Source organism: Erigeron canadensis, chromosome 1 (genome assembly GCF_010389155.1).
Source record: "Erigeron canadensis isolate Cc75 chromosome 1, C_canadensis_v1, whole genome shotgun sequence".
NCBI classification, from domain to species: Eukaryota; Viridiplantae; Streptophyta; class Magnoliopsida; order Asterales; family Asteraceae; genus Erigeron; species Erigeron canadensis.
The window spans coordinates 46,963,428-46,987,337 of NC_057761.1; the positions used below are offsets into that span (position 1 = coordinate 46,963,428).

General features: G+C 31.3%; 3 protein-coding genes across 3 annotated transcripts; 1 reads left to right on the forward strand and 2 right to left on the reverse strand.

The window, feature by feature from the left end:
* The first annotated feature begins 135 nt into the window (after positions 1–135).
* On the forward strand, positions 136–950 carry LOC122585494. Its single transcript, XM_043757621.1, has 2 exons — positions 136–323; positions 536–950. Exons 1-2 carry the CDS (start codon positions 136–138, stop codon positions 948–950), a joined length of 603 nt encoding a protein of 200 aa, XP_043613556.1.
* A 123-nt stretch (positions 951–1,073) lies between these two features.
* Positions 1,074–7,792, reverse strand: LOC122585492 (long-chain-alcohol oxidase FAO4A). Its single transcript, XM_043757620.1, has 3 exons — positions 7,401–7,792; positions 7,010–7,279; positions 1,074–3,064 (listed from the first exon to the last, which is right to left on the reverse strand). The coding sequence occupies exons 1-3, from the start codon at positions 7,629–7,631 to the stop codon at positions 1,265–1,267; spliced, it is 2,301 nt and encodes a 766-aa protein (XP_043613555.1). The 5' UTR covers positions 7,632–7,792; the 3' UTR covers positions 1,074–1,264.
* Positions 7,793–19,004: 11,212 nt separating this feature from the next.
* Positions 19,005–22,597, reverse strand: LOC122585718 (protein MODIFYING WALL LIGNIN-2-like). The gene is made up of 3 exons (XM_043757841.1): positions 22,239–22,597; positions 21,969–22,162; positions 19,005–19,256 (listed from the first exon to the last, which is right to left on the reverse strand). The coding sequence occupies exons 1-3, from the start codon at positions 22,353–22,355 to the stop codon at positions 19,031–19,033; spliced, it is 537 nt and encodes a 178-aa protein (XP_043613776.1). The 5' UTR covers positions 22,356–22,597; the 3' UTR covers positions 19,005–19,030.
* Between the last annotated feature and the right edge of the window lie 1,313 nt (positions 22,598–23,910).

The window sequence follows — 23,910 nt, forward strand, 5'->3', positions numbered from 1 at the left end:
TCCCCCTTCTCCAAACAAACCTCCTACATTTTTTCTCATGGTTTTGGCAGTTTTATAACCCCCCCATAAATAATACCATTTACCTTTTCCAACCCCTCTATGCTGCCCAAAAATTTTTTACACCCTTTTCTTCCAATGCCAAAACATCAGGTACTAGGTAGACAACGACGCACCAATCCCGTCGTCTGGTGCTTTGCAATTGTATGCTCACTCATTGCCACTATCGTCATCATTGCTGGAATCGTTGTCTTTTCTGGGTACCTTGTGATCCATCCTAAAATGCCTATTCTCATTGTTCGTGCAGCTCGTCTTGATCACATCTGGTACCATTAAAATTAAAGCTATAACATACTTTACATAGTTCTGTTACATCACATATATTGTTATATCTTGTACAAATATGATTTCTTAGCTCACACAACATATATTAAACGTGAACCAGAAAGATCATAATAATTTAAACTAGTGTAACTTTCTTGCCAATTTTTTTGGCCCTGGTTGTGTTGATTAATATTGACATGTTATATAACAATAGGTACAACCAGGCCGGTGTTCTAGCTGTGAAATTAATTATTGTGATTCGTGCGGAGAATCACAACAAGAAAGCGAAAGCTAGCTTCTACGACACCAAGTTGTTACTTGGTTATCATGGAGTGAAAATAGCACAATTGGTGGCTGACCCATTTGATGTACAGAGAAATGAGACAGCAGAGTTAAACTATGTGATAATGTCATCTGCGATGCGTTTGCCACCAGAGGAAGACTATATGACCCAACAATCGTTGGGTAAAACCAAGTTAATGTTGTTTTACTTAAAAGGGGGTTCAAGAACGACGTGGAGAGTTGGCCCATTGGGTTCAGTTAAATTCTCCCTGCATATGAATTGTGAACTCTTGCTGCCAATTAATGGGAGTGTGGTGAATTCTCATTGCAGCACAAAATCACATTGATAGTTTTTCTTTTTTCTTTTCATTTCTTTCTATTATTTTGCCTTGTCTCATGCTTGATAAAGTATGGACCCAAAGATTATGAAGAGGGGTCACACTTTGATGTGTAGATTAGACTTTCTTAACTAATATTGAATCAAAAATTTACATTGATCATAAACATTTCACACGGGTTTATTCTCATCATTTTCACAACAACATATCATTACAGCAGGTAATAACTAATAAGCAAGATATTGATAGAATGATTGATGGCACGAATTATATACATTCTGTATATATCGTATCAAATCATATCTTAATACAGTAATATGAAACTATGTATGGCACATGGTGTCCTTCATTCTTTTAAGAGATTCAAGGGCTGATTGAGCAGTGCAATAAGCAATGGATTGCACTGTGACCATTGGATTAACACCCAATGCTGTTGGAAAAACACTCGTATCCGCCACATATAACCCTTCTACCTCCCATGTCTCCCCTGTTGGATTCACTGCAGACCCTTTTGCTTCAACGCCCATTCGACAACTCCCCATTTGATGAGCTGAACATATCGGTGTTGTCAAGTCTCTCATTGACCTCGAGCTTTCTTCTTTCACAAAGCTCTCAAACTCAAGATAACTTGCATTCTTCACATTTAATGTTCTCCCTCTATTGTTTTGGGTTCCTATCTCTTCTGCTCCAGCTGCTGCAAGTATTCTTAACGATTTCTCTAGTCCTTTTTGCAGATTCTGTTCATCCATGAGGTCCATATTGTAGTGAATTTTTGTTTTTGGGCATATTTCACCTGAACCCTTGTCTCTTGCCAATGCAAATACATGAGCTGTTCTTGAGAACTTAGACATCCTAGTCTTGAAGTCAAAACCCGAGACCCATGGCGTGACTGTTGAAAACATCCCCGGATGTAATGCTGGTGTTTGTATAATAGCACCATATCCTGACCCTTGATCATCTGCCACCACATTTGACATTGCAGTCATGATTCCCCCTTTGTAACTCTTTTTCTCATCTTCTGGCCACATTTGCGACGGAAAATGACCCCATGCCATCGCCACAGGATGAATATGCAAGTTTTTACCTATATTTGGATTCTTTAACCCGCTTCTTTTAAGAAGTAAAGGAGTACACATAGCTCCACATGCCACAATAGTCACTTTTGACTCGACCAAACAAACTTCTTTATATCCATCTTGGTTTACAAACTCAAACAGAACCCCTTTAGCCGTGCTTCGATCCTTGCCTTTTTTCCGATCATGCACAACTTCCGTCACCTCACATCCCGGTAAAATGGCACCATTTCCTGATTCCACCAAGTCAACTAACCATGTCTCAGAAGTACCTTTCTTTTTACCATCTTTACAACCAAGGCAACACCAACCACAATAATGATCCGAAGAAGCGTTTCTTGGAATATTGATAACAGGATAGCCTAACTCCTCACATCCTTTTCTTAAGACCGCGTTATTAAATCCTTCCTCTTCCACTTCAGACTGAACTCCCATACGTTCACAAACAACATTCATCGCTTCTTCATATAACTTACTCTCAAACAACTCTAACTCAAAACATTCAGACCATTCATTCAACACATGTTTTGGTGTTTTGATGGAAGCAGACCAATTAATCGCGGACCCTCCACCTACAGTAGAACCAGCTAGAATTACAGCCCCCATATTGCTAGTAGCTAATAGTCCTTTTCCTAAATACATTTCTTCCATAGATTGACCTTCAAGAAGTGAAAGATTACTTCTTGCATGGTAATTCCCTTTTTCCAAAACAACAACTTTGTATCCAGATTTTGCAAGAACACCAGCAACTACACCACCACCCGACCCGGAACCAACTACTACTGCATCACATTTGATGATCATTGATGGAACTTTGGAATTCTTGTAATTTTGTGTAGTTTGATAGTGAGGTAAAGAGATGGATAGTTTTGAGCTTTTTATGGCTTCTACAATCATTTGTTTGGGTTTGTTAAGGTGGATTATACCTTTATAAAGTGGCCCAAAAAGTGTTTCTGGGCTGAAACTCTGTTGGACTTGTTTGTTGAAATCAGGGTCAGGTCCACAATAGTCTATGGCTTTCCAAGAAGGGTTCTCATTCTTCTCATTTACCTACACCATATCATAATATAAATAATTGAGCTTAGTAATTATTTATATATATATATATAGTTAAAGTTAATTTTTAATCTGAATGCATTAAGTCATTAATCTATGATGTAGTTGTATACTTTACAAAGTCATTTAGGACAGAAATATTTCCATCACTAAACTTATGAAAAATCCCCCATTCCAACCCCCATGTACCATAATGTGTCACATCGGCTAAAGAAACATATATACGTACTAAACTTCCTTTTTTTTTTTTTTTTTTTTCCCCAAAAAAGACTGTATTTATTAATAACAAAAAAGAAAGTTTTGTATAATTAATTCTCTTCCATTTTCCACAACTAAAATACAACCTACCAATGTACCATGTCTGTTGTGTACTTAACTTATTTGCCCAAATTGTTTTAGGATCATATGTATTTTTAAAAATACAAAATACTAGTAATGATACACTTACGTATTTTAATTTTTAAGTTTAAATCATCTTGAAATTAATCGATCAAAGAACTCATTATACTATACTAGTCATATGCCCGCGTGATGTTGCGGTTCGGTGGTGATGGCTGGAACGACGGGGGGTGCCGGCGGCGACGGTAGTGGCGTGGTTATTAATTTAAAGAAATTTTTATAAAAGAAGCTAGGTATAATAGTTATGGTAAGGGTTAAGAACACCCATATAATTTTTATATTAATGTATGATTTTTGAGATAAAAGATTTTGAATGAATTAGAGTAATAAAATGATTTATGGAAAAAGAAAAAAAAATGAGTGGTTGAGATTTGAGTAGAGAGATGAAAATGAGTGTCTAGTTGAAAAGTTGAAAAAATTTACCGGGGACAAATGCTTTATAATGTAGTAGATATATATATATATATATATAGATATAAATAACATTTGAAATTGAAAGTTAAAATCTTATTTCTTTTATAATTTAGTATAAAAATATAGATAAGATGGTTAAATATTTTATAAGGCAGTTAAGATTAAGATATATGACTAAACCAAAAAGTCGTTAACAAGTCGACGACAATAATTTAACATAGAGGAATTAGGTGAGGACCGGTGAACACTACACTTGAAGTCACTCAATTCTTAGTTAATGTAACGGGTAAAAATATTGAATGAAGGAGGTACCTTGGCCCCTACAAAATTTACTAGGACTTGAGATGGAATAGCGGATATTGTACAATTGACCGATCTAAAGGGCCCTTTGATTCTCATGATTTATAAGAATCTGATGCAAAGAAATTTAAAATTTTCTATATATAAAAGAGAATCAAATAGCCCTTAAGGCCATCCGAAGTGAGGCTACTCACAAGTGGGGGACTTGTGACATTTGGCACCACGTCATCATGGGAAAAGTGTAAGAAAAAAAAGAGGAGTGAGGCTAGTTGTAAGGGGTGGAGGACTTATAACAAGTGTATTTAGGTAATTGGTTTAGAGGTAATAAAGTCTAAGTGAGAAAGAGAGATATCGTACTTTTTGTCGGAGAAGTGGGCGATCGAAATTTTCCGCCTAGAGGTGTTTTTGGGGCTCAATTGGCTGGAAGGGGTGGTGTAGTGGGCGAAATGAGGGCGAAAAAGAGGGAGAAATCTCCCCGCTCCGCATATAGTCTAAGTGTCCACAAGGTAACAAAATAATTATAGATACGAGTCCGTACGAGTATTCTTTTGGTGTGTAAAGTGTAATTATAATCATGATGGAGTTGTTAGTTGCGCAAACAAATACAAAATAATACAGTAATAATAATAAAAAGGAGAGATGATATTCATAGTTTCATTGTTAATAGATGTATTACAATTCATAGTTTCCAAAAATTAATCAAATTGCATACCATCACCTTTTCCAAAAATACACAATTGAATTGTATAAATACTATATTTTAAAAATAATCTATTAAAATTGGATTAAGATTCTCTAAAGTTATAATCAACTTCATAGGTGAAGTTGAGTGGATCTCAACCTTTGGATTAAAATCAAAAATCAAGATTCAAAGTTGATTTTTTGAATCTTAACTCTTGATTTTAATCCAAGTTGATTATAACTTTAAAGGATCTTGATCCATTAAAGTTTATCCATGTATTGATGAACAGGCCACTTGTTAATAAATTAAAAGAAAATGGAAAATTACAGGAAAACTATAAAGATTCTAATCTTTTTGTGTGGGACTTGATGATCGTAATTGCCCGACCATGTACTAGTTAATGTTACCTTTTTTTTATAATAAAAAAAACCCTGCAAAATAAAGCGACCATATTACGTTACGTACGTATGCGAATGCATGGTTACAATATGCTTTGGGTTTCAATGCGGGATTTAATTCCTAACCTACAAATTGCATCACCATTACTAGCTTTTGTACCACTGAAAATGATAGGCCTAAAGCATTTTATCCCGTTATCTGGATCAAATTTCGAAAGAAGGAAGGGCATATATAGCGATGATTTTAAATCAGATATTTTATTTAAACTGGTGGGGTATTAAAAAAACTGATGAAGGCTAGTTAACATATACTTGCTTTTCATAAAAATGTTAAAATCTTATGAAAACACTCTTACAATACATTCAAAAATAGTAACAAGGAGTTAAAATCCAACAAGAATATAATTTTTTTTTAAACGATCAAGACTACCTATATGCACCCACACAAGGTGCCTCAATGGCCAAAGGGCACCAAATCGAGTGACATACCCCGCAAAGTAGCACGTTGAGTTGGCCTAACCCAGCTGTGTGGAGCATAATCACACTATAATCCACCAATTTTGAGAAAAGCTCATTAATACATCCGTCAAAAGACACGAAAAAAAATTAAAGGAGAAACCTCTGCTATCTCCACTTCGAACCGAGGACTCCGGCCGCGGGCACAAGGCTTAGTTTTAAGGTTTACAAATCAAGTATCACTAAATATACTAATTATCATATTAGAAAATGAATAATTAATTTTACCAATGTAAAGATTTTGTTTCAAAAATATATATTTTTTAATAGTTTTTGTGAACAAATATAACAAATATTTCCTATATTAATTCATAGCTAGGTAATTAATAGATTAATCATTAATATATCTTGCAAGTTTAGAGATTTTAAAAGATTTTTTTATTTAAATAAGGGTTAGGTATTGTAAAACAAGTATTAAAGTAAAACAAATAAGACATGATCTTGACCATTGGATCATGGTTAAATTGATGCACGAAGATTCACGAAGCAATTGATGCACAATGATTTTTATGTTGCACGGTGATCTTCAGTGAATAAAAACCTATTGTTTTATTTGTTTTACTTTAATACTTGTTTTATTTTACCTAAAACTTATTTAAATAATGTAATTCAATTTCAAGTAAATGAGACTGGTAGCTAGAGTTAGAATGATGTTTGTATACGTTCATAAAGTGAATGGAACTATACGAAGACGATATTATGTTTGATGGTGATTATTTTGATAATGAATATGATTCTGATATGTATGATAGCTCTTCCCCAAATGATTAGTTTATTACGCATTATTTCTTTAACTTTTTGTCTTATTTGGATCGTTTAAAATATTACTTTATCTATTTTAATTTAGTTTTATTTTATTTAACATACTTCGATTTTTCTTATAACATGTGATTTTTATATTTTGAGATTACCCGTCCAATGAACGGACCTGAAAACTAGTTATATTATACTCACACATAATACTAACAAAATAATAATAAAAATATGGATTTACGTAAAATAAAACAAATATTAAAGTAAAACAAATAAAACACTAGGTTTTTATTCATTGAAAATTATTGTGCATAAAAAATATTATCATGCATCAATTCTTTCGTGAATCAATTTAACTATGATATAAGGGTCAAGATCTTGTCTTATTAGTTTACTTTAATACTTGTACAATACCCAACCCCATAAAAATATTATTATGCATGAAAAGGTTTTTACGAGAAATAATTAGTAAGTTACCTGAGTGAAGAATGCCAAGGGAACGACTAACTTGAGTCCACGGAAAAACATTTTCAAGAGACTAAAGTAGCTTAGAGACCATGATACCAATATCTCTTCTCTTTTCTTCCCTGACACCCTTGAGAATTTCTGTACGTATGGAAATTCGTTCGATAAGCTTGCCCTCCCACATAAAATCATTGTTCCGATCGATGTCGACAACAACCACAATGTTATCCGAACCAATATTTGTTTCGGATGCTCCGTTTTAAATATCATCATTGATGCAACCTTCATCAATATTTATTTAACGAAATTAATACACATTCCTATATTTTGATACAAAATAAAAATTTGTACGTTTATTTTGAGACAAATAATTAAATTGAGTAGAGAATGTATGTATACATACATGATTAGCAGTTCCGGTCATGGAAGCCGAAGTTTGATAAAGTTTCAGTGGTGAATTATCGACATCACCAACACCATCTTTTATAGAATTATTATTAATATCGATTGATGGTAATAATGTGTCACAAATGGCAACCAAAGACTCCATTTCTCGACAAGTGAGTGAACGATTGTCGACATTGATCTCGTGGCGCTCTTTTTCGACAGAAGATCTTGGCCTAGTAATCCCCATTCTATATGAATTGAATGATCGAATATTTGTTTTCTTAATCACCTTCTTTTTACCCAGATCGTAGTCTTGCCGGGCGATATCTCCATTCAAGCAAACATGTAGTGGGGGTTATGTACTATTGCTGGTAATAAAGAAAAGGAGTTATTTTTAGATATTATTGGGTATTAATAGACACTATGACACTAACAAATAACGACACTAAATGTTGGTAGTATTTATTTATGAGAGACAGAAAAAAAAATAGTGAAGTAGCATTATGTATTGGGAAAATAAATCAACTTAACTTATATGCCTAATATACTATATTTTAAAAGATTTTTCCTAAATTTAAGTACTTTTTCAAAATACTCCTCTTATCTATTCTATATTTATCTAAAATAACTATAATACCATTTCTCTCTCCTCAAATCTTAACCAATCATCTTTTTTCTCTCTCCTCCATAAATCATTTATTCCTCCAATTCATTCAAAATCTTTTATCTCAAAAACCGTATATCGATAAATTATAAAAACTGTATGGGTGTTCTTAAAATTTAATGCTCTTTCATTAGAGATGTCATTCGATATACTTTCAACAAATTTTTAAATCCGAGGGCGGAACCCGTACGGCTAAGGCATTTGACTATCATACTCTATGACATATCAACTCCTATAACCTATCATACTCTATGACCTAGGTATCACCCCACCATCTCACCGTCGCAACGCGCGGGTACTTGCTCTCGTATGCCTAAAAATCAATTTAAAACTTTAAAAATGTGACAAGTGCATTTCACTAAGTCTCTTTCCTAATCTTATCACTTGATTTTTTCACATGACAATGATTACGTTGATTTTTAGGCTTATGAATTAAGTCGTAAACAACATGCTATATTTATATGGAAGAAGAAGGTTTAAACTTTAGAGTAGCATATTAATAATTTTTTTTCCGATAGCAATATAGCATAGATCAATTGGTAATTCATTAGAGACTATGAAAAGATTTTTAGTTTTTACTTATAATTAAGTCTTGGATTTGACTCTTTGAAATGACAAATTTATTAAGTTTGTTTTTTTCTTGAGTTCCTTGCGAACATGTCATGCCCAAGTTTCTCAGGGTCTAACAGACTATGAGATTCAAATGTTTAAAAAAAATACTATATATTTATGGTAAATATGGTGAGTACTTTGTTGAACTAGAAAGAATAATGATAAATCTATAATATTTTATTTATAAGTAATAATAATATACGCATACTTTACATACTTATATGTTGTTCAGTCTAATATGTTTTTCTATTATAAATGGTTAAAACTTGTTATAACCTATCATCTAATTAAAAATCAGTCCAAATTAATGTACCAAATATATATGGGTGAATGTAAAGAAATATAAATATATGATACATATGAAAATGTCGATATGCTCATATTATATTCTAAACCTTTTTATTAGCTGTAAATTTAAATTTAAAGTATATCTTTTTATATATTCTAACTCTAATTTTTTAAAAAATAATTCATTTCTAAGAAAATATCTATATCTATAATCCCTATTAAAGCATATTGGATTAAGAAATTCAGTCTTTTTTTCCTACCAAAAATACCCCTATGCTTAACAACACTTAAGTAACCCTAACTAATATCTCATTCACACGTCACTCTCGCCATCCACCGCAACCGCCATACCTCTCTCCCTCCCTTCACTGCCCAGCCACCATCTCCGCCACCATACCTACCTTCGTCGCCGTCGTCCATTTAATCCACCGCCGCCGTCGTCCATGGATGTTGTGTGATTTGAGTTTAGAATATTTTGGTTCATTCACCCCGATTCAACAAAATACCCACACAAATGAAAAACTCACCGGCGCCTCCTTCCCCCTGTCTTCTCTTCTGCTTCGGTGCACCTCTGCCATAACAAAAAACCTACACAAACGAAAAACTCACCGGCGCCTCCCTCCTCCCTGTCTTCTCTTCTGCTTCGGTACACCTCTGCCATAAATTGGCATCACCATCCGGAGCACCTCTTCTCTTTTCTTTTGTAGAATTTTTTTATTTGCAAATCCGAGTCTTCTTTTGATTTTCTATATGGAACTGCGATGATTTGATGTATGCTTTTAAGTCAACAAAAGATCTGAAAAAAACCCTAAAAAATCCGGCGGATCTGGGGTGGTGATGGCGGCAGCGCCACGGCAGATATTGGGGTGGTGATGGTGGCGAAGATGGGGCGGTGATATCGCTGCATATCAGCACATTAATTGAACCTTTTAGATCGTCGTAAATTGGAAGACGATGGCTGAGAATATGGTATTTTCAAATCCCTATTTTATAATTATCTTTGTTAAATAATTTTTGAGCATTTCTTTTGATATTGTTATTATCCACATCTTCACACCTTGATGCACATTTGAATTGACTGGCTGATTTTGAAAGTATATGTAGTTGTTTGTGTAAAGATTTTTGCAATTCAATAACATAGGGATGTAGTGTCAAATTTATTTTATTTATTATTTTGGATCATTTTTATCTTTGATAAACTAGAATCTGGCGTGTAAATAGAGCTGTGATTGGAGTCATTGTCCTTCCAAAATTGAGGTACTACTATGTAGTCGTATGAGTCATTTGGGGTTATATTACTCATAATTTACTAGAACAGAATTTATGACATTCATGAGTTAAACCTGATTCCGTTTTCCGTTTAGTTATGCTAACTAAATTATATCAGGAGCGCAATTAACCATTTCAATTGTACATGAATACATACTTTGCAAGGCAGTTTCTCTATAGATGAAATACATGCTTTGCAGCTCAATGTCTCTATAGATAGTATATCACATATACGCCTCAAGTTTTGCTTTATCAAAGTTGACAACTTGAAAGTTTTATTCTTTGAACATCCGCATAATTGTATGTTGTACCTCTTTTGGGAATTTTTCAATAGAGGTGGTCGGAAATATGTAAAATGGTTTGTGCAGGATGTTTTTAGTTTGGGTTGACTGGGCTTGGTGGGATGTGTTTGACTAATAAATGCTTTATTGTCCATATTGTTATGCTTTACTCTTTTTTAGCACAGATTGTAATGCTTTATTTATATTAACAAAAAATAAGTTATTACAAAAATATCTCACTTTCTGTGTTTTTGTTCATGCTCACTTTTCAGAGCTTTAATTTGGTACTTTTTGTGATTTTATTTTGGCAGAGTCGTTTGAGCTTTCTTTGAGGATGTTGGATTAAATGATGATAAGGTATGTAATTGCAACAGGATTTTTGTATAGTCTGTGTATGGCAATCATTGTTCCATAAAAAGCAAGTTTATGGGTACTATGAGCATATTGTTCATTTTATTTTTTTTAAGAGGTGAAATTTATTATGCAGGCTGATGGTATTCTTTTCGGATAGTGTTCAGTCGGGTATGCAATCGATCTAAAAGAGCAGCAGTAAGCAAATGGAATCAGGAGAGAAACGATTGGTACAAAAGATTGGGTTATCTTGAATCTATATATGTACCCAAGGACTGATTCTGACAGGCTAGACCAGAATTTATAGGTATATAATTGCAACAAAAGATTGGGTTTGTAGTCTTGTACTGAAGGTACATCTTTCATTAGTCCATAGCCGTTATTTGTTAACCGTGTATCTAGATATATGGTTGAACCAAGACAGTCTGGTGGACATGTGACTTATTTAGCCTGTACGAGAGAATTTGGGTTTGTTTTATAGTCATCGTATCTGTAGTTATAATTTATATCAATCTAATTCAAACATCCATTTTATCTGCATGACTGCATATAATCTTTCATTTTGTATGTGGTGTATAATAGTTTACTACCATTTTTGAGAACTACATTATGTACATTACTAATTGTTTTAGCGAGATTTTTGTCACAATGTATGGGTGGGTTATCGGACATAAGTTCTAAACGGTGTAAGCTTTGGGTTCTAAAACGTTATATGAGACTAGAGGGTTATCACTCATTTACCCCCTCCACATATAACTACAACTTTTTTTAGAGTTACCGCTGCAATGTGCGGGTTCCCCTCTAGTTTATCTCTATTCTTAAGAACATTTTGCTCATCAACTATATAATCTAACTTATCGACTTTTTTTTTCTTTTAAAAAACTTACTAGAATATTCGTAGGAAATTTATAAGAAAAAGATATCAACCAAATTTTCAATTATATGCTTATTAAACTCAATAATTTGAAGATCACGTTAGATACCATCCTGCATTCTGCAGCATATATTATCAACACAAAAATCAGTACATACAAATATACAATCAACCAACCCGACCATTTAGTCTCGTTGTCTAAAACGATACCATAAAAAAAAAATATTTAAAAAAATAGTGGAGCTGCCAACCATAACACTTTAATTCGTAGTATTACTATGAGATGCATACAAAACCATCAAATACATAAATGCTTGAATTGTAGACTTCCACGATATTTGCGGGACAATTTTATTATTATTTAAAATCAAGACATCAAGTGCATAGTGTATGATACTTAAAGTATCATATAATATGGTAATTGTATCACAATATACAAGTTTTACAACAAAATTTATAAATATGTAATGCGTATATAATACATGGTTGTGATAAATTAATTGATTGTTATGATTTTAGTACCTGCTCAAGAAAAAGTTGGCTACTATATATTTATATAGGTTTTAAGTAAAATAAAACAACTATTAACGTAAAATAAATAAAACAATAGGTATTTCTTCAGTGATAATCACCGTGCATTATGAAAATCACCGTACATCAATTGCTTTGTGAAACTTCGTGCATCAATTTAACCATGATCCAAGGGTCAAGATTTTGTCTTATTTGTTTTACTTTAATACTTGTTTTACAATACTCAACTCCTATATATATATATAAAAACATGTGACTGGTTTTGATATCCTTATGTAGAATTTCATGTCTAAATCTCTGTAGGTAGACATTTTGAGAATAATTAACAAAATTGTTTGGAAAAAGTTACAGCCCATCTAATCCTCATCAATATTATGCATTTTCGTAATGGTTGTAGTATTTTATATGGATTAGAACAATGAAAACTATTTTTTGAAGAACAAATTATCTTTAAGTAAAGAAAAGTGATAATTATTAAAATGTTTTTGATTAGTTTACTATCAAAAATATTTTACGACAACTGTACAATCCGATATTGTATAATTGTGGTAGAGATATTAACTTTTGTGATAGTAATAGTAATTCCCATAAAACTTCTTTTGACACAAGACCTATGAAGGAAAAAGCAAACACCACTTTCACATGGAAGTATGGAACAACTTTTGTGAGATACCATCATAAAATCGTAGGCTGTTATTTACCTTCCGTGTAGTGCATTGAGGAGTTTATTAGGCAAAGTCGGTAATATACTAGTATTTTATTCTTAGACAATCATTCAACTCCAACTTTCGTGTAGTACTTCAATAATTTGAAGGCTAATTTTGTCCAAATTGACCATTTCGTCTTATTTTGGCACTTACTTTGACTCTAACCTTTAGCATCATCGAAGACTGAATAACTATTTAAGAAAATCAATTGTTATGTGTGCAATATACGAAGTTCAAGTTAATATATACAAATACACCATCAGGCTAGTTTTTGATTTCGTTAAAGGTCAAATTTGACTTTCAAAGTCAAAAGGCCAACTTTTTTTGTTGTTTGTATCGTGAATTTATTTCTTAATCATTCTGATTTCATATATAACTGATTTTTAAAACAAATTCATTTATGATGATTAGATATAGAATAACTATTTTTAGGAATATTAATTATATATATATATATATATAATTTTTTAGGAAAAGTGAGTATGGGGTTGTTTCCCATCTAAGCTTAGATGGAGAACCTCTCACATATAAATATTTTATTATTTGTTTGAATTTAAAACAAATACATGGTCTCCCATGATTTTCATGATTATAAAAACCAAATGTGAGAGATTCTTCGTCTAAGCTTAGATGGGAGACAACCACATACTCACTTCCCCCATATATATAATAGTTACTAATTAACTTATGGGTTTTGCTAAACGAGTCCCTAAGGGATTTTGTTAAGGTGCATTATTTAGTTGCACACTTACCATAAAATTTTGAAGGTGGACTTTTAATATGAAAATGTACAATTTTTTTATGCACTTTAAGTGAAACCCTGAGGCTTTGTTTAGCTTTTTCCTAAATTTAAGGATTTTATTTGAACAAAAATAGGATAATTGTTTAAATTCTTTTAGACTTGCGAGCTTAATGGAGCTAATGTTCAAAATTCGGGCTCGTGCTCGATTATTAAATGATCTCTAATATATGCTCGAACTCAGCTCAAACATTTAACGAGCCAACCTTGAACAATTCACAAGTAGCTTGACTCATTTACATTCCTAATCATAATTATATATTTGAACCTATCGCTTTACGCCCTTTAGCCCACCAGCAGATAATTCTTCGTCTTCACACCACACCCCCATCCCATCCAACTTTAGTAAACCATGACGTTGTGCCACCTCCCATCTAAATTAGTGTACTAATAAATAATAATAATTAATTGGCTGATTTGCAAGTTTATCTAAACTAGTACCGTCTCTCATTTATATGCTTATGTAGAAGTATGTTTTCTCTTTCTAACATATACTCGTACTATTTTCTTATATACATATATATATATATATATATATATACACGTACACTAAGTTGTATGTCTCTCTAACCTAGTAAACATACGAGTCTTTACATTCCACATTCCCATATATACCCGAGTTTGACGAGATTAATATTAAGTATCATTTGTTGTTGTTATTGTTGTGACTTGTGATTGTGGTCTTCCATTCATTACCTAAATGGTTCCCCTATTTTTTTAAGTTTAGTCCTCATCTTGAAAATCCTACTATGATGATCTTTAAAATGCTACTCTCATTGCATGATTGATCGTGTAACTTATGTTTTGTTACATTACAAATTGGTTACCTAAAATTTTGCCCAATCAAATTCAAATCAGTCAATTTAAATTAAAATCAATTTAATGTATTGTTATGTAATAAATTAAAAACAAAAGAATTTCAAAAGGAAAAAAATTTAACGAAATTAATTTATATATAAATAAACCCAAATCAAATAAACCTTTGAAACATAATTTAGAGGGGTGAGTACGGTTCGGTTTAGGTCGGTTTTTGACTAAACGGAAAACCAAACCGTTATAATTCGGTTTCTAGAAAACTAAAACCATTGGTTTTCAGTTTTTTCGGTTTCGGTTTTTTCGTTTTGAGTTTATTTCGGTTCGATTTTTCGGTTTTAGTCGGATTTTTTGTGGTTTGAGTCAAATTGAGCTTGAAAAGTTTATAAGTTTATACTTACACCGTAATTAATTTCAACAATTTTCAAAACAATATTAGCAACAATAAAACTACAATAATGACAACAAATTCATAAAAGTAAGTTATACAAACTTCAAACGAATTTTATATATAACTATTTATATTTTTTATACATCGCTTAATTATACAATTATTAAAGCAAATCAATTTTGTTGTTTATTTTCACTTAAACATATAAATGATGTTATTATATACACCTAAAAATGCAAATATATTAACATATTTATAAAAATTATTAATAAATAGATATAAATATAATATACAATAAACAATATATATTTTTGGTTCGGTTCGGTTTTTACTCACCCCTATTTAGACAAGTTGCACAAGGCGTGAAAAAAAAAAAGTTGCACAAGGCGCGATTTATCCCCTAGTTCTCTTCTCAAAATTACTATGGGTTTATGATGTTGTTGAAGTTGATGAATGAGAAAAGGTCATTGACATGCGTTTTGATGACATGCATCTTGAAGTAGTATTTCTAAAATTTCATGTCTAAAGGCTAGAAATGTTAGTAAGTAATAAAATCTATGACTTTGGTTGTTTGTTTTTAAGTTAACTAGTTCCCCAATCAAAATGAGTACTGCTATTTTAATTTGAAAAAGGGTTGAAAGTTTTTATGGTAATGTGACAACCTTTGTTATTTTGGTTTTGCTTAATATATTTTTATAGAAGTATGTATATCTATAACCCCTTATAAAACATATTGAATTCTCTTATTTTAAGAAATTCAATATTTTTTTATACCTAAAATACCCTTATTTTTTAATCCTAATTTTCCTATACACATAATCTATACTTTTATACTACTATTTGATAAATAAAGCAACAATCTCTTTAAAAGTTATGGACGAATTATCTAAATATCTTCATTAACATTTTACATCAATTATCTACACCCACCACCACACCGTTGCCATCACAACCACCGTTGCATTGCACGGGTAACGTGCTAGTAATTTATTGCTAAGGATCATTTCTAAGAAATTAGTTATACACATTTAATTTAACAAGGGTATTTTTGTCACTTTGTTGTTCTAAAAAAAAATATATGGGAATGGTTTTTGTTTCATATATTTTATACATGTGTTTTTTTCTTTGTTAGCCTTATTTAGTTACAATTATTATTATCATGTAAAAAATTAATTTAATGTCACATAGATTTTTTTTTTTGGAAAGTCAATGTCACATAGATTTAATCTAATAATTAAATTTTATAATACTTACAACAAGACAAAATTGCATAAATATAAACTATTGTACATATGATTCTAGATAGTACTTTTAAAAGTAAAAGAATTTTCAAAATCGATAATTGATATCAATTAATACCGACAATAAATAAAAGAAAAAAAATTAGATTTTGAAAAAATAGTTTGGTACAAAATAAAAAAGTAAATATCAAAATTGACAACTCATACAAGATTAAATCCATTCCATTTTTAATCATGGTAAATGTCCAATCTTATCAAATCTACATCCAATATGGCAATATACATAAAAGAACAAAATTGGATTGATAATAATAGTTAAATTGATAACAATACACAGGTACAATACTTGTTCTGTTAATTTAAAAACAATCATGTTGTAATTTGAAAGGTCTGGGTGAGTATCTCTGTCCAGATTCTTGGATGACAAGGGTTTTTGTCAAGAGGTTTAGTTTGACGAAAAAACTCTTTAACGCAGTCTGGTTAAGACAATTAAATTTAAATATCTTTGCAGATCTCCGTCTTATATCAATGACGATTTTAATGTAAGACTATTTTAATTTGTTTAAGATTTTATTAGATGAAGTTGATCGTGTTTTGTATGCTCTATCAATATATTTTATTATTTCTAACCCGGTCAACGACCGGGTATAGATCTAGTTTGAAAAGGGGTTGAAAGTTTTTATGGTAATGTGATAACCTTCGTTATTTTGGTTTTGCTTAATATATTTTTATAGAAGTATGTATATCTATAACCCCTTATAAAACATATTGAATTCTCTTATTTTAAGAAATTCAATATTTTTTTATACCCAAAATACCCTTATTTTTCAATCCTAATTTTTCTATACACATAATCTATACTTTTATACTACTATTTGATAAATAAAGCAACAATCTCTTTAAAAGTTATGGACGAATTATCTAAATATCTTCATTAACATTTTATATCAATTATCTACACCCACCACCACACCGTTGCCATCACAACCACCGTCGCATTGTGCGGGTAACGTGTTAGTAATTTATTGCAAGGATCATTTCTAAGAAATTAGTTATACACATTTAACTTAACAAGGGTATTTTTGTCACATTTGTTAATGATTAATTCCATTCTAATGGGGCATCCAACATGAAGATGAATGAAAATCACTCATTTCATTCCGTCGTTATTCCATTCGGTTTAACCAAACGTATTACAAAAATGAAAGTATTGAAAGTTTGATGGCCGAAATAGTATTCACTATTCAGTAAGGAACTAGCTAGGCCCAAATTAAGGATGTGAAGATTGTTGGGCTAATTAAGTATTTACGAAGATTCTTATTGGGCCACTTTCACCTAAGCACCAATCAGTAAATGGATTTGTATTGGACTTGAGAATTGAGATATTAAGGGCTTTAAGGCCTGCACAATGGGTTAAAGACTAGAGCTTTTGTCAAAATAACCGGGTTAGATTTAAGAGAAAATATCGTTAGAATCCAAATTTACCATTAGAAAAAATTAAAATTTATAATATTAAAACATTTTTAAATACTTTATATGTAAATAATATGAAATTTTTTACATTAAATTCTTGCTTAAACAATTTTTTTTGATGATGTGTATTGCTTGATTTAATTTATAAAAAATGAATGGTTGTAATTGGGAGAGGTATATTGATAAAGGGTCTTACTAATGATAGTCCCATGTGTTGTCGTTAAGGTGAGTTTCAAATATCAAAGGTAAAAAGAATTTTATTCACCTTTATGGTTGTAGTTATCATTTTCCTCAAAAAATTTGTCTTTCATATAACACTAGGATTAAATAACTAATGATTTGAATTACGTACTGTATCTTATAGTTTGACAAAGATGGCAAAGTTTAAAAAGATAGACAGAATGAGTTGATTCAGTCACATGAGCCAGAAGCCTAGAAGTCAAAGTGAATGCAAAAGTGTAGTTGCTTTTGAACAGTTTGTACAAGATAAAGTTATTTATAATATATTCGATATACGCTACACTTCTTATCTTAGTTTTAATTAATTAAAAGCTATAATTTTTTTTCTTTCTAGGTGTTCAGTACATGTATTATGTATATATGTGAATCCTTCCGTATATGATATGTCTGACAAGTGACAATCAAACATGAACGGTGCAAAAGACAAAAAAAAAAAAAAATACACGATAAGAAAATATTATATAATCGAAAACCAAATTTTGATATATTTGGCACTGCTACAATGTACAAGTACCATACTAGTGATCGAGAAAGAGGAAAAAAAATGTATATAGTATAACGTACTGATAAATTATTGTTTTTTTAACAGTCAATCGGTATTCGACATTAAAAGACACATTACCATACAATGGTAAGCCATGCACACATATATATTTCGGATTACGAGATGTAGCATGTGAGTCATTACAGGTGATCCAATTAAAAAAAACTCTAAGACATTTCACTTTGAAAATATGAACCCGTATCCTGAGAAAGACTGAGGATGAATCTGGCCAGTTGAAATTAACTTTCATTGTTAAAAATGTTAATTATATATTTAAGTATGTAAGTGAAATGCAAATCTTCAATACTTGATGTTAGGAAGATTGATTAAATTCAGGAAAAAGTCAAGTACCATGATTAATATGATATTGTATGATGACGACGAAACAGTTATGTAGCTGAAAGTTCTTTTTATATATAAATGTTTGAGGATGTGCAAAAAACAATTCTACTCCGTATATGCTAACAATTATTATTATTTTCTTCTTCTTTTTTTAATCTATATGATTGATTGATATTTTTGTGCCTACATATGAACAAGACTTGAAATATAAGTCATGGCTCATAAGTCATTTCAGTTGGACATGTACACCTCGGTTCTTATTGAGCGTCAAGTTATAATAGGACAACAATATTAAACTAATTGCCACAATGACAAGCACTCCGGAGCCAACAAAAACGCCGTTTTTAACAAGGTAACAGGTGCCATCATCCTTCCACCCTTCCCCGTATGCCTGTTCCCGACTCATGCTTGTTGCGGCTCCATCTAATATCGTCGCGATCAAAAAACTTGTCCTGTAAAATAAATAAAAAGTTAGGGACGCGTTTAGTCGTAGAAAATGTTTTTAAGTTTTCCATTTTTAGTTTTCTAGAAAATGAAAAGGTTTTTCATTTCTAAAAAACCTTTGAAAATTTTGAAAACGCGTTCAAAATAAAAGATGTAGTTTTCATTTTTTCATTTTAGAAAACTAGAAAACATGTTCAAATTCACTTGTTTTCTAATTTTAGGTTTATAAAAGGTTTAGAAAATAGAAAAGTGAAAAAAACAATTTTCTAATTTTAGTGCAAAAGTTGGAAAAGGAAATTTTCATTTTCTAGGAAAACTTTTCTAAAAAATTATAATTTGAACGCGTTTCCTATTTTCCATGTTTTCTTGGAAAATGAAAATAGAAAACAAGAAAGTTTTCTTGAACTAAACGCACACTAGACCATCATCTTTCTGTACTTATCCTATGTAGAGTTGAATATTAAACCTATAGCGAGATACATCAAGTTATGTGTTCATTTTCATTATTTTATTTTTATATCTAATCTAATACTATTTTATAAAGAATTTTTCCTTTTTTTCAAATCTCAATTAAATAATTCAACTACCTAAATTACCTTCTCATTTATTCATTAATTTAAACATCTCTACTTAATATACCTATAATACCCTTAAATCTCAACCATTCATTTTTCTCTCTTCTCAAATCTCAACCACTCATTTTTTTCTTTCTCCTCCATAAATCATTTTATTCCTCTAATTCATTCAAAATCTTTTATCTCACAAAACGTATATCGATAAATTATAAAAATTATACGAGTGTTCTTCAAATTTCATGCTATTTTATTAGAGATGCCATTCGATATACTTTTGACGAATTTTTAAATCCGAGGGCAGAGCCCGTACGGTGCATTTGACTATCATACTCTATGACTTGACCTATCACCCCCACCATCTCACCACCGCAATGCGCAAACACTATGTATCATAATACAAAATAGGCCACACAGTTTAAAATGGACAATCACAAACACAAGCTCAGTTATATGATTAGAACTAAATTAATATGGGATCATATACTTAGTTAACTCGAAATTCGATTATATTTAATTGGTCTACCAAAACCAGGCTAACAAACTTTCATGATAGAATAAGTCAAGAACTAGAACTCATATTCGCAAAGCTACAATCTATATTTGGGTATTGCTCAATAAACAATCAATATATATAAAAGAATATATATAGCACCATCCATAGGCGCCTCAAGGTTTTTGAAGGCTTCAAACGAAATTAATTTCGGGCAAAAAAGGTGTTACTGAATATAAATTATATAATGATATTTAGTTAAAAATCCAAACATTAAGTCTAATCTATACTTCTATACTATATTATAAAACAAATAGAGTTTCAACTTTCAATTTCAACAATGCACACATGATAATACATAATGTACTATACATCAATGCCTACAACTTTCTCTCTCCTCCATAAATCATATTATTCTTTTAATTCTTTCAAAAATTTTTATCTCAAAAACCGTACATCGATAAATTATAAAAATTATATAGCATCATACCCGCGCGATGCGGCGGCGGTTTGGTCATGACGACTACTGTGGTCGTGACGACGGTCGTGGTGGTGACGAACTATTGTTGGTGGTGAGTGTAAGTAATTGATGTAAAGATATAGTGGAGATATTTTAAAAGATAAGGGATTGATGATGTAAATTAATTAATCAAGGGTAAAGTGGTAATTTTGCATCTAACACTTTTATGAGAGAGAAAGTGATAATCATTATAAGATGGTATAGATATAGGTGTTCTTAAAATTTCATGCTCTTTCATTAGAGATGTCATTCGATATACTTTCGATGAATTTTTGAATCCAAAGGCGGAGCCCGTACAACTAAGACATTTGGCTATGACACTTTATGACGACATATCACCTCCTATGACCTATCGCCCTTACCATCATACCGCCGCAACGCGTGGGTACTTGCTCTCGTATATTGAATATTGAAGCCTTAAAATTTTGAAGGCTTAAAACGATTGCCTAGTTTCATATTACTGTTGAACCACCTTTGACATCGATCAGAATCGGAATGCTAAATTTTCTTGCCATGACATATGCTATATGACATATCTAAGAAAGAATATAGAGAAACACTCTTGATTTCAATACATAAATCCAAAATAATAACGTTTGCGAAATGATGTCTATAACGCTAAATATGGGACGTCGTTATCTTTTAGAATTTGTATGAACTATATATATATGCATGATGTACTTCAACAAAGTATATGCATTTACCAAAGAGTAAAATTAATTACACCTCTGTAAAGATGTTTATAATTGTGTTTTGAACACATATCTGATTACACAAATAATGAAAAAAAGTATTTGGCAAAATTAGTGATTATTTGCTTTTTATTAGAAAGAAAATGCAGTTTTGGAAAAACATGCTTTTCAAAACGCATAATTTATTTTATAAACGCAAACACAAACACCCCAAAAGTAATCATTCACTATGGAAAGTTCAAATAATTAGTTTTTTAGGAAACTATTCTATATATAGTAGGTATAGGCATTGTTTTGCTCATTTGATCGATATAGAATTAGGTTCTTTTTAAAAAGTTGTAAATTTAATCAATTCTCTAACTTTCACAAGTTCAATGCCGAATCTAGCTAACATTGTATCCAACAAGTTAAATAGAATATAGTTATGAATTTTAGGGACTAACCATGAGAAAAACACGAGAATGCTTGCAAAGGAAGTTTTAGTAGACTTTAAATCGCTTGATCTTTTAACAAATATGAAGAATATGGTCCCAATGATTTGGGCAATCGAAGAACATATCAAAGCTGCAATTCCATAACCATATGCATGACTTTGAGGTAAATAGCATAGCTCTCCGTCAACTCGAAGCTCCTTCTTCTGCAAAACCGGAACAATTGTACCCCATGTAAACTAGCATGTGGGTGTAAAGTGTATTTGATAAATATGGACATACCTTTGATTTCTTGATCTCACAAATGATGCATAAGGCAAAAGAAGCAAGTGATAGGGAGATGATGGTGGCAATGACTAAAACATGAGAAATGATTTTAGTTTGGTATTGTTTTTCCATGTAAAAAGATTTATTGGATATTAAGTTAGTTGTTTTTTATACAAATGGAAAAGATATGGGGAGAAAAGAGGGTTCATTAAGAGCTTGGAGTTTACTCGAAGGAAAGAAAGAAAAGGAGAAAAGTGGTTGTTAAAATGATTCTATCATTTCTTTAGTTAGGAGATTGGGATAGGAATTCAAGACGAGGGCTATTGCTTAGAAGGAAGGTAGATGTACCATCCCTAGTTGAAGGTGTGTGATGCATAATTGCATCTTGGAGAATATGGTATTAAGTTAATTCAAATTGATTAAGTTGTATATATTTATATATGTGTGTGTTTTGTGTGTTGTAGTTGCTTCATTATGGGTTGACTATTTAGCTAACATCCAAGTTGAGTAGGAGAAAGTGAGGAGTGGTTATGTATGTCTAAGTAGTAAACAGAAATGTGATGTTCCTCCTAATCATGTTATTGGTTTGCTAAAGCATGTGATTTTTTTCTTCTAGTGCATCTATACAAAAAGGGCAAATCAATACATATGCTCTATTATAAAAAGGAGAAATCATCTCTTTTACAAAGATCTCAAAACTTATACTAGATGGTTTCTTTATTAATTTAGAACCAATTAAGTTAGTTGGCTTTTGTTATTTTGAAAGGGAAACAAGTTTTTAGGAATTATTTATTGTTTCAATTTACTAAAATTCAACATGATGTTTTTTAGAATATTAATTTAACTAGCTTATATACATGTGTGATACATGGTTCGAATATGGACTAAGAAATATTTTGAATATTGTTAAGTAAAAATAATTAAGTGTGTACATAAATGAAACAAATAGATCAGGGCTTAAAAAAAGATATGAATATCAAATTACTCCGTATAAAATAAGTGGTTGTGGTAATTGTAGGATTATTCTTGTTCCAAGTTGATTGAAAATTCAAAGTCTTTGCACATATGATTTGACTTTGTTTAGTAAGTTGAAAAAGGAGAGCAAGTTGGTCATGGGGATCTAATTCCTTCGTCTGATTAAACTGTGCATGTAAATCGCTTGTCATTTTAGTGAGTATCTGGATTTTATTTCTTAAAAAGTAATTTTAAAAGGAGACAAAATATTAAAAACCTATAAAAAATTTTAAAAATTCGTAAAAAATTTAAAAATACATGACAAAAAATTTAAAAATAGTGAGTATGGAATTTGCCCACCTTGCCTCCCCCCCCCCCCCCTAGTACCGCCTCTGTCTAAGTTAGGCGAAAAACCCTTCACATACCTTTTTTTAAACCATAAAAATTATGAGGGCCAAACATTTATTTAAAGTATTGATACGTGAAGAGTTTTTCACTCAAGTTAGGTGCATAACAGCCATATACTCACTATTCTCATCTATACTACTATATAAAAATTATAGCCTTATGTTGAAAAGTTTATAATTTTGGGACATGCAAAAATACCATTTTACCCTAAATTAATAAATTTCACAATCGTTCCATAATTTAATAAAATATGTTCACTATCCCTAAAAATCAAATATCTTTATATCAATTACTGCCACTACCACCCGTCGACGCCACCACATCG

Bases quoted from the DNA above. Each gene is read 5' to 3' on its own strand.
- LOC122585718 (XM_043757841.1), bottom strand. From the start codon at position 22,355: ATGGAAAAACAATACCAAACTAAAATCATTTCTCATGTTTTAGTCATT. The intron at 22,163-22,238 runs GTATGTCCATAT...CCGGTTTTGCAG, and splicing joins GTGAGATCAAGAAATCAAAG to AAGAAGGAGCTTCGAGTTGA. The intron at 19,257-21,968 runs GTTAGTCCCTAA...TTTATTTTACAG, and splicing joins ATTCTCGTGTTTTTCTCATG to GACAAGTTTTTTGATCGCGA.
- LOC122585492 (XM_043757620.1), bottom strand. From the start codon at position 7,631: ATGGGGATTACTAGGCCAAGATCTTCTGTCGAAAAAGAGCGCCACGAG. The intron at 7,280-7,400 runs GTATGTATACAT...ATATTGATGAAG, and splicing joins TGACCGGAACTGCTAATCAT to GTTGCATCAATGATGATATT. The intron at 3,065-7,009 runs GTAACTTACTAA...GATATGGTGTAG, and splicing joins CCTTGGCATTCTTCACTCAG to GTAAATGAGAAGAATGAGAA.
- LOC122585494 (XM_043757621.1), top strand. From the start codon at position 136: ATGCCAAAACATCAGGTACTAGGTAGACAACGACGCACCAATCCCGTC. The intron at 324-535 runs GTACCATTAAAA...ATATAACAATAG, and splicing joins GCTCGTCTTGATCACATCTG to GTACAACCAGGCCGGTGTTC.